The sequence below is a fragment of the Vitis vinifera genome, chromosome 6 (genome assembly GCF_030704535.1).
Source record: "Vitis vinifera cultivar Pinot Noir 40024 chromosome 6, ASM3070453v1".
Taxonomy (NCBI): domain Eukaryota; kingdom Viridiplantae; phylum Streptophyta; class Magnoliopsida; order Vitales; family Vitaceae; genus Vitis; species Vitis vinifera.
The window spans coordinates 6180299-6189537 of record NC_081810.1 but is presented as its reverse complement, the minus strand read 5'-3'; the positions used below and the strand labels follow the sequence as shown (position 1 = coordinate 6189537).

Sequence of the window (9239 nt, the reverse complement as noted above, 5' to 3'; positions counted from 1 at the left end):
TATCCCATTAAGGGCAGAGGAAGCTGGGTACCAAAAAGACCCGCCCCATTGTCATCCCTAATTGCCCCCTCAAACCTCCCATTTCCCAAACTCTTGCTACTCCCCACAGTGCCACAAGTGTAATTCCTGCTTTCAGTTTGTACATAAATATAAAGAAATCTCTATATCGAAAAGCTCAGATAAATAATATGAATCTATATTAATTAAATACATTCTCTTTTTCTCCGAAGATACGTACATACCAGTTCAGTGGACAGATTTAGCCCAACTTCTCTGAATTGTTCTAAATCTTTGTCCTGATTTTAAATTTCATGTCCAACAAGTTACACCATCATGTGATGGCATGGGGTTGGATTATGATAGATTGAGAATTAAATTTGGTCGTTTTCAGTTTTATTAAAATGCTGGAGTCAAATATCATAGATTAATATAGCTTCTTCTTCATCTTTCTTTCCCCCTGATTAAAATTTCATTTTAGAAGAATCTTCCGTGGTCCTTGCACCTTGAATTGGTGAACCTTTCATATCAAGTAAGTTATTTCAAATGATTGCCACCATACAATAACTTAATTCAAAGATTGCCAGAAAAGATGGATCAGAGATGCAAAGATATTTGTAGTGTCCTTTGTTTCTGGTTCATTGACTCGTCTTAACATCATATAGCAACCAAAATCATGGTAATTGCAACCCAAAAGAAATAATGTCACAACCCAATTCGCTATGGATGGATTTGTATAAAAGGTCAAGGTCATTGGGTTCAAGTCTATCGTATGATCAGATGATGAGAAGACTCCACACCTGGCATCCTATATTTAAATTCCCACTACGTATGAAATGGTTTTTCCGGGCCTTGCAAAGAATATTCAACAATTAATACCTGTTGTGTCTCTCAATCTTGCCATGCAAGTATGATTTTCTATTTAATATTTTAATCACTACCTGGAATTCTTATCACCAGACAAAAAGTTTGAAACCAAAGACGAGTAGTCTAACAAATAATGAGTCCTAGTTGTACATACTGCAGCTGCATGGACCCTTCTTGTTTCTGTCTTTATTTGTTTAAACAAATGACCGGTTGCCATGACTTTGGTTTCTTCTTCCTCTCTCGTGAAGAAAGGTGTGAAGGCAACACAATTTGCAGTGACGAATTGTAATTATCATTGAATATGATAATTCATATACCAGATAATAATATTTCAAAACCTTCTTTTTCCAATCCCAAACAAGGACACGAAAAGTACATCAATAATTGTTATTGGGATACCAGGGTCTATGCACCCAATCCGCATTCGATATCTTTTCTAAGGAAGCATGTAAATGCCTTAATTGACTCGCTAAATTGACTTGGTGTTGAAGAGAAGACTTAGGAATTCAAAGAGAAAAAAAACACTAGCCATAGACAAGAAGAAACATCTGAATGAAGAATCAATTAAAGTGTACTCCATTTGTTTTTATAGTCTGAATACTGTTAGAATAAAGAGAATACTTGTAGAATAAAGAGAATACTTGACTGCTTAAATTGACTGATATATTGATTATAGGTAACAGAAAATGAGATAATCAATTACATGATCTCGTATAGAGGTTACTACTTTAATCAAGTTGTTCTACGGCATCTTATTGTATATGATTATATGTTTTCACTGAAATAAGAATGTTGGAAAGCTGATAATTTGTTATGAAATCTTTGGATCATAACATGGGTGTTCAACCACACCCGTCTAAGTTGAGATAGAACAAATTAGAATGGTCTCAGTTACTTACGAGATCATCAAAAGCTTTCCATCTGTCGATACTGTATTTTTGTAACCAAGTTCATCTTTATTAATAAGAACAAACAATTGTAGAAATATTTTACAGAGATGCACATGAGAGACCTGGAAAATCTTATTAGTATATATGCAATGATCAGTTTATAGATGATGGATATATTGTAATATTCCTTGAAACTTGGAAGCATGTATTGTTCAGAAATTAATTCAAACACGGCCCTAAATTGGTCCTACGTAGACCCATAAGAGCAATATTCTAAAGAGAAATGTATGATGGCAAGAATGTAACTACCAGAAACAAAATATGCTATGTTGGCATTAGAAACAGCACTAACTATATTTCTATTCAACTAGGGTTCTTCATCTCTGACTCGCGAGATGAATATCTTGCCATGAGAAATTGCTGCGAAATAACGCTTCCTCAATCAAGGACTGACTACTGCTTCACTTGCAAACCTGATATAAATTACGAGCCACACCAGGGTCCCCCAACCCTAGGAAACAAACCGCAAAATTAGCAGAAAGTCAGGCCTTTTCAACCAAGTTCTTTCTCTACTCCACAGATTTCTTGTGTGACTTTCATATTTCCAACTTGGATATAAAGTGATGATGATTCCTTCTTGTCCATCTGTAAACTCATCCTTCCCTCTTTTCAAGCTTGAAATAGCAGCTTGAGGTAATCAGTCAGTCAATCTCAGGCATTAACGCAATGGAGCAAGCACGGTATTGGATGTGGAATAAAGGCAAAGGCCGTTGGAAATCTCATTTGGATGCATCATCCAATTCATGGGAAGAGGAAGCTTTTGCCAAGGATGCATCCCAGCCTTTTGGTGCTTTTATATGGCCTCCAAGATCTTATTCTTGCAGTTTCTGCAGAAGAGAATTCAGGACAGCTCAAGCCTTGGGGGGTCACATGAATGTCCACAGACGGGATAGAGCAAGGCTTAAGCTGCAGCCTCCTAGTCCCCATAAAGAGATATCCGGTAAATCGATGGGTGATGAAGATCCAGATCAAATTTGCACCTTGGTTTGCAATCCTAACCCTAATTCAATCCATGGAGTTGTTGCATCACCGCTCTCACCTTCAAGGGTTTCAGTGCTATCCATTCAAGAGAACTGTGAAGAGCTGTCCATGATTTCTTCCACTGTTCAAGAACATCATAAAGGTACCTTTTCCTGCTTCCCTCAATCTTGGTCTAATTCTGTTCCCATTAGGGTTTTCAGCATCCCTGATTCTAAGAGAAGAGAGGAAAACCCAATGAAGAAGCGAAAATCAAGAGTCCATGATGAGGCTAATTCCAGCAAATCTGACCTATCCATGAGCTTGAATTTGGTTATTGGTCCTGGCAATGAGCAGACTGTTAGCTGCAAGAGAAGAAGAACCGATCAAATACCGCTACCTTTCTTCCTTAAAGGAAGTTCAGCTACTAGGCATGATCTCAAATCGCAAATCACTGCACTTAACCTGGACAGTGCAGAGGGTTTAGACCTTGAGCTCCGGCTTGGTGACCCACCAAAGGTGAAGTAGGCTAGTAATTACTATGAGTTTTCCCTTAATGACAACAAGCACTGTACTTCTCTCTTCTCCTGTTTTCTTTGTTAAATATCTTCAGTCTTATGGCTAATATAAAGCCTCTTATTATCCATGAGACTCATCTCTTGGAATTTAACTACATTTACTCATCTGAAGTGTGCAACTTATTAAAAATATATAGGAAATCACAATTGCTTGTTTGATCTGCTCTTGAACTATAGGATATTTTTCATGTTATTATTAATACATCAGAAGCTTGTCTTTGTCCATACTAAAGTCATCCTGATGATGCTCTTTAAAGGGCTTCTACCAATTTTGTGCAGCTAGCAATTTCTGTACTGCCTTATGAGAGAGATATCCTGCAAGTACTCTGCAATGTTTCTTAAATGCTCGTCTAGAATATTAATCTTTGCATGAGCAATGTTTTATAGTAATTAGCAGCTCCTATAGAAAGTCCAATCCTAATTACCATAGCTTAATATCAGATGTACTGTTTTGTATCTCATGTATTTTGATTAAAACTACTTATTTACTTCTGAAACCCATGATCAAGTTTAAGAGCTAGCAGCACATCTGCTGTTGCATTTCCCCTTTGCAGATTTATGTGTGTGCCATCAAATTAGCTTCATCAAACAGAAAAAGGAAAAGGAGAAAAAAACAAACAAGAAATATTGTATGCATTATGTAATGGAAAATAAATGAAGGAAAAGCATGATAGAAAGAAATGGTATTTCTCTATCTGAATAACCCCTTTGTTTTTCCTCCAAAACGACAACAGTACTGCCTTATGTACTACGACATAAGGCACCTTATTATTATCAATAGGCCGATGATTGCAAGGACAAAATTAATAGTTATTACCAAGGAGCCTCACCCCAATAGAGATACGTGGAAAGAAATTGTAGAGGAGTCTATATCCAATGAAATTAAACAAGAACGTGTAAGGTAGAAGTTGATGATTCCACAAAGCCGACCGACAAATGCACCGATCATGAACCACGTTCAGCTCATTTTTCTACATAAATTTCTGGAATTCAATCAGTACTTGGCTACACAAACCCCACAACATATATACCAGAACATCACATGGATTTTAAATATATCCCAACATGGATTCCCGTTTTATTCTTTGTATTATTATCGTAATTAATAATTATCACACTTGAAGCCCTATGCTTGTGTTCTCTCCTAATAGTAGTTTCCTTCAGAAAACATCCAAGAAGGCCACCAACTCCGTGAATTATTCCATATAAGGATTACACTGAAAACCATTTTAAATATGAGAAGAGAATATTGTTGCATCAGCACTCTCAGGCGCTATCTAGGCTTCATTTGTCCGTTCTTCAGTTCGTATTATGCAGTCACAAGGACAAGCCCTAGAAGCCAAGGCAAATATATATATCTTATGTAAGCTTTTGAAACCCAAGAAAGAGACACAAGGAACCTAACCCTAGTTATGCTTTTGGCAAAATGTTTGATTCAAAATTTCAGTGCTTAAATTAGTGCAGGATATAAGGCAATCATCAATGTTCTGTTTAGCATTTGCTTTGAGATATTGTGCCCCACAAATATTTAATTCGTAATGTAGCGTGGTTGAAGAGGGTACTGAATATACAGGTTTGATCGATTTTCAAATTGTGTGAGCGAAGTCCTTTTTAGTTGTGGCCACCGGAACACTTAGCTTATTCTCTAATCATAATTGAGAATATTAAATTATTTTTTTGAATAAATAAAAATCAAAAGTTTATTTATAAAAATTCAACCTTACTCCTAACGAGAATTTTAATATTCTACTCTTTCATGTGCTATTGTCGTTCACTTATATGCTCATTAATCAACCTAACATGGCAGAACCAATGGCTCAATCCAGGCCCAGACCGGGGGGTCAATAGTTTGACAGACTTCATGGTCCAAGCTTATTAGAAGAGACCCAGTGTTCCCAAGAGGTGACTCTTTAGAGTCCCATGAGTCAGGACCAACTTAGTTCAACCTAGTACCCATTTTTGCACCAACTAGGTATATATATGTGTATAAATTCTCAGAAGAGAAGTTTGATTATACTGTCTAACATGATGTAGAAGCCGAATATGTGCCGGCATAAATTAATCTCAAGCATATATACGAGTCATTCCGCCACATCTCACCATGACATCCTGTGTGAATGCTCTGATCCTTGGTAGCTACCCAATTTACAGAGCTAGCTCAACTTGGTCGTAATAAATTAATCCAATCCCTACAACAATCCAAAAAGAAAATCGTATTTTAATTTTGAAATTTTGGCCTAGCTTGGCTGTATTTCGATCCTCTCGTAATTGAATCAACCATATATTTTTAGTTATCAACCCTCCTCTCTAAGTCGTTCGATTGAAAATTTTGAAATTAGCTCTTCATATTGGATGCTCATGATACACTTCCCAAAAGTTGAACTTTTTAATCTATGTAGAAATGATATCACCATTTTTGCTTAACAAGATATTAAAGTGACTTGTTCCATAATAGAAAAATAATTACAGGAATCCTTTGACAACAGGGATTCCCATTTCACATTAATGATATCGACCCTTGATCATGGACACGGTCAATGTGATGCATCTTCTAATTCCATGCATTTAATTCCCATAAATATCCGAAATGTTATATCCTACAAAATGAACATTTGTGAACAACAATTTAGAAAGGTGTGTGGGCTAGCTGCCATTAGAGCCACAAATTAAGGCTACCCAATAGTACTTCTCCCTGCTTGAACCCCTAAGCTGGGTTGAAACAAAGCAGTTGATCCCAAGCCCCATTTTGAGATTAATTTGCAAATTTTGTCATTAAATTAATTTGTCATACATGAGGCTGGATATAATTTTACTACTTTGTGTAGTAAATTATAGGCGCATGGCCGAATGCTGCACACGGGGAAACCACGGGGAAACCACATATTTTATAGAAAATGAACACTGTATTGTATACATATATGAGTAGCTCATATATGACTGGATAAAATTCCTATCATTCTGTGGGGCTTCCATGTGGCAGAATCATAGGAACTGAATGGTGTCATCTAGCATATCATGGAAGCTTTTGCATTGCCAGCTTTGATTCAATTGTTGCACTTTGCCCTTTCCCTTAACATGACCAAAACACCCCCCTATTGACTCATGTTCTTATCAATTTCTTAAGACCACTTTGGTCACTAAGAAGTATTTAAATTTATAATCCCTTGAGATCACAGACCATTTGTGTCTAGAAAGAGGGCAGGCCTTGTACAGTTCCACATATTTTCCAGATCAATATTAGAAGAGTCTTCACCACCAACCCAGTTGACCATCTCTCTCTGTCTCTGTAATGGAGACTGATCACCAAACCCTAGAAACTACTTCAGACCAGGTGGTCTGCACATCAGATGACCAAGGTCCAAGCCAAGCTAGGTCCTATGAGTGCACCTTTTGCAAGAGAGGTTTCTCCACTGCACAAGCACTAGGTGGCCATATGAATATCCACAGAAAAGACAAAGCCAAGCTCAAGAAAGCTTCCAATGAAGCTCAACAGTACTCTTTGGACATCACAAAGCCGGCATCCTTGTTTTCTCCAATTCCTACAAACGCAAAAGACCCATTGCAAGCTATGTACAGTGAAGAAAGAAGCAAAATTGCGTGGCCCAATTGGATAGTTTCTGGAGAAGATACCACTATCAGGGCTCAAACCCGTGTAGGGGAACCCCAGAAACTAACCTTTTTGGGGGAAACGCCATCAAATACTAGGGATCGTATGCTGACCAGTCAAGATATGATCAGTACTGTTAACGCTGGAAAGGGTTTGTCATCTGGCCAAGGATCATCAGGTGCTGAGTTAGATCTTGAGCTCAGACTGGGGCCTGAGCCACATGGACCATCAAAGGCAACGGGTACCAAAAAGTTCTTCTAAATTTGGATTAATTAAGCAATTTATTTCATTATGTGTATCTATTGTGTAACAGCAGGAAGGTGTCACTTGGATACTGGTTGGTTAGGATTTGGGAAGTCTTGTTCTTAGCAATTTGAATTCAACTCTTATAAATTAAGAAAACTACTTCCTAAATCCTAGCCAAACTGTGTCTTGTTTTGTTCAATGGATCATTTGCATGCATTTCCCTTTCTTTTACAGATGTTGTCCTGTGAGAATTCAATGATATATATCGTGGTGTTTTTTGAAGTTTTCCTGTGAATTTGCTTTATATAATGGAAGATAAGCAATTTAAACTGTCTGCAGAGCTGCTTCTTTTTTCTTTTTCTTTTTTTCACTTCATCCTCGACCTGAATTAATCACTTATTGGTTAATTAGCCAGGGAATCGTAAACATGCATGCGACTAAGTAAAGGGGAAACCTCTTGGGGTATATATAAAACTTTAGAATAAAGAGATAGGGGTTAAGGAAATCATAAAGGCTTGCTAACAAATTAGGGTTCATAACATAGTTGCCTATGTAAAGATTGAGAGCTTCTCTCTCAACAGGAACAAGGCATCTGTATATTTCAAGTGACTAACCTATTGGTGTAGACATGAATGAGATACCTGGTTTCTCTCGGCTATGAGTTTGCTATATCTCCTTTGCCAGGACTGGGAGTATAAACGTTGTCTTCTTCTTTATGATCTCAAGTTGGGAAGTGGTAATTTATGGAGAGAGAGATGATCATATACATACATGCATGCATGCATGCTTCTTACAGCATCATAAGGAAAAAACTTCAGTCATGTCGTCTAAATGTGCTTACTGATCATGGATCTTATCTCTCCATATATTAATTTTCTTGCATTGCTAGTTTTACTTCATCACTTGCCTTTTTGGGTAATATTGCTGCTGCCATATGTCAAAGACACACAAATTCTTCATCTTCTTTCATTTCTAGATGACATGGAAAAGCAATTGTTTGAGTTCTTATCTGGAAATCTCAAGTCATTCCATTTCCTTTTCAGCTCTGTCTATTCACTTTTTCTTAAATTCCCTGCCCATTTGGGAGAGGTCATGCATTAACTATTGGCCAGATTTTGATCTAGATTCTTTTTTCAATAATGCTTATGTAATTTTTTCTGATGAGGCAATCTTGAATCCAACAGGTAGTATGTAAGCGTATATTTCAAATGGTATCACTGTTCATCCAAATGGAGTTTTTTTCCGTACTGTTTTCATATAGGTTGCACGTTGCTTGAACTACCAAATTTTCCTAAAAGTTTAAATTTGTAGGATTTGGGTTTAATATACATACTATACTTCTTAACACCCTCCCTCACGTGGGTCTCGTACCCACACATGAAGAGACATATAGAATTTGAATTTATATCCAATAAACAAAAATGAGGAAAATACAAATTATGGAGAGGTGACTCAAAATTGTGATCTTCCAGACTAAGTTTTAATATCATGTTGAACTATTAAATTTTCTTAAAAGTTTAAGCTTATTGGATTTGGGTTCGATACGTATATCATTGCTTCAAATCATTAATATGGTTCAATAGAATTTCAACAAACAGTGAGAAGACAAAGTGAGCTAACATTATATTAATCACCAGAACTTTATAAATTAAGCAAAACTCAAACAAGATGTATCCCAATGGACTCTAGAAGACTAGATCATGACAAATATAATTAGGTGAAATTAATAATAATAATAAATAATAATTATAAAATAAAAATAAAATAAAAATAAAATAAAAAGCTACATGTATTCAATATTCTAACACTAAAGAAAGCCTTTACGAGTAGCAGTCTATTAGCTATAGCTTCCTGAAATGCTTCCTGAAAAGCTACATATATTAATTATAGCACTAGGCAAGAAGATTGCTCTTTCTGAATTTCTATGCATGGTGTAGGTAGTGGATGAATAGTTTACTATCTGCAAAAAAATATATGTCAACAAGCATCTTTTGTTGATACCATATTTTTTCCTTTTAAGAGTCTTTTTATCTTCTA

The 9239-nt window shown here is 36.4% G+C and overlaps 2 protein-coding genes across 2 annotated transcripts; both read left to right on the top strand.

Moving 5' to 3' along the window:
• Positions 1 to 2310: 2310 nt before the first annotated feature.
• On the top strand, positions 2311 to 3401 carry LOC100255273 (transcriptional regulator SUPERMAN). Its single transcript, XM_002280517.4, has one exon. The coding sequence runs from the start codon at positions 2481 to 2483 to the stop codon at positions 3297 to 3299; it is 819 nt and encodes a 272-aa protein (XP_002280553.1). The 5' UTR covers positions 2311 to 2480; the 3' UTR covers positions 3300 to 3401.
• Positions 3402 to 6638: 3237 nt separating this feature from the next.
• LOC104879616 (transcriptional regulator TAC1) lies at positions 6639 to 7217 on the top strand. Its single transcript, XM_010653142.1, has one exon. The coding sequence runs from the start codon at positions 6639 to 6641 to the stop codon at positions 7215 to 7217; it is 579 nt and encodes a 192-aa protein (XP_010651444.1).
• The last annotated feature ends 2022 nt before the right edge of the window (positions 7218 to 9239 follow it).

Bases quoted from the DNA above. Each gene is read 5' to 3' on its own strand.
- LOC100255273 (XM_002280517.4), top strand. From the start codon at position 2,481: ATGGAGCAAGCACGGTATTGGATGTGGAATAAAGGCAAAGGCCGTTGG.
- LOC104879616 (XM_010653142.1), top strand. From the start codon at position 6,639: ATGGAGACTGATCACCAAACCCTAGAAACTACTTCAGACCAGGTGGTC.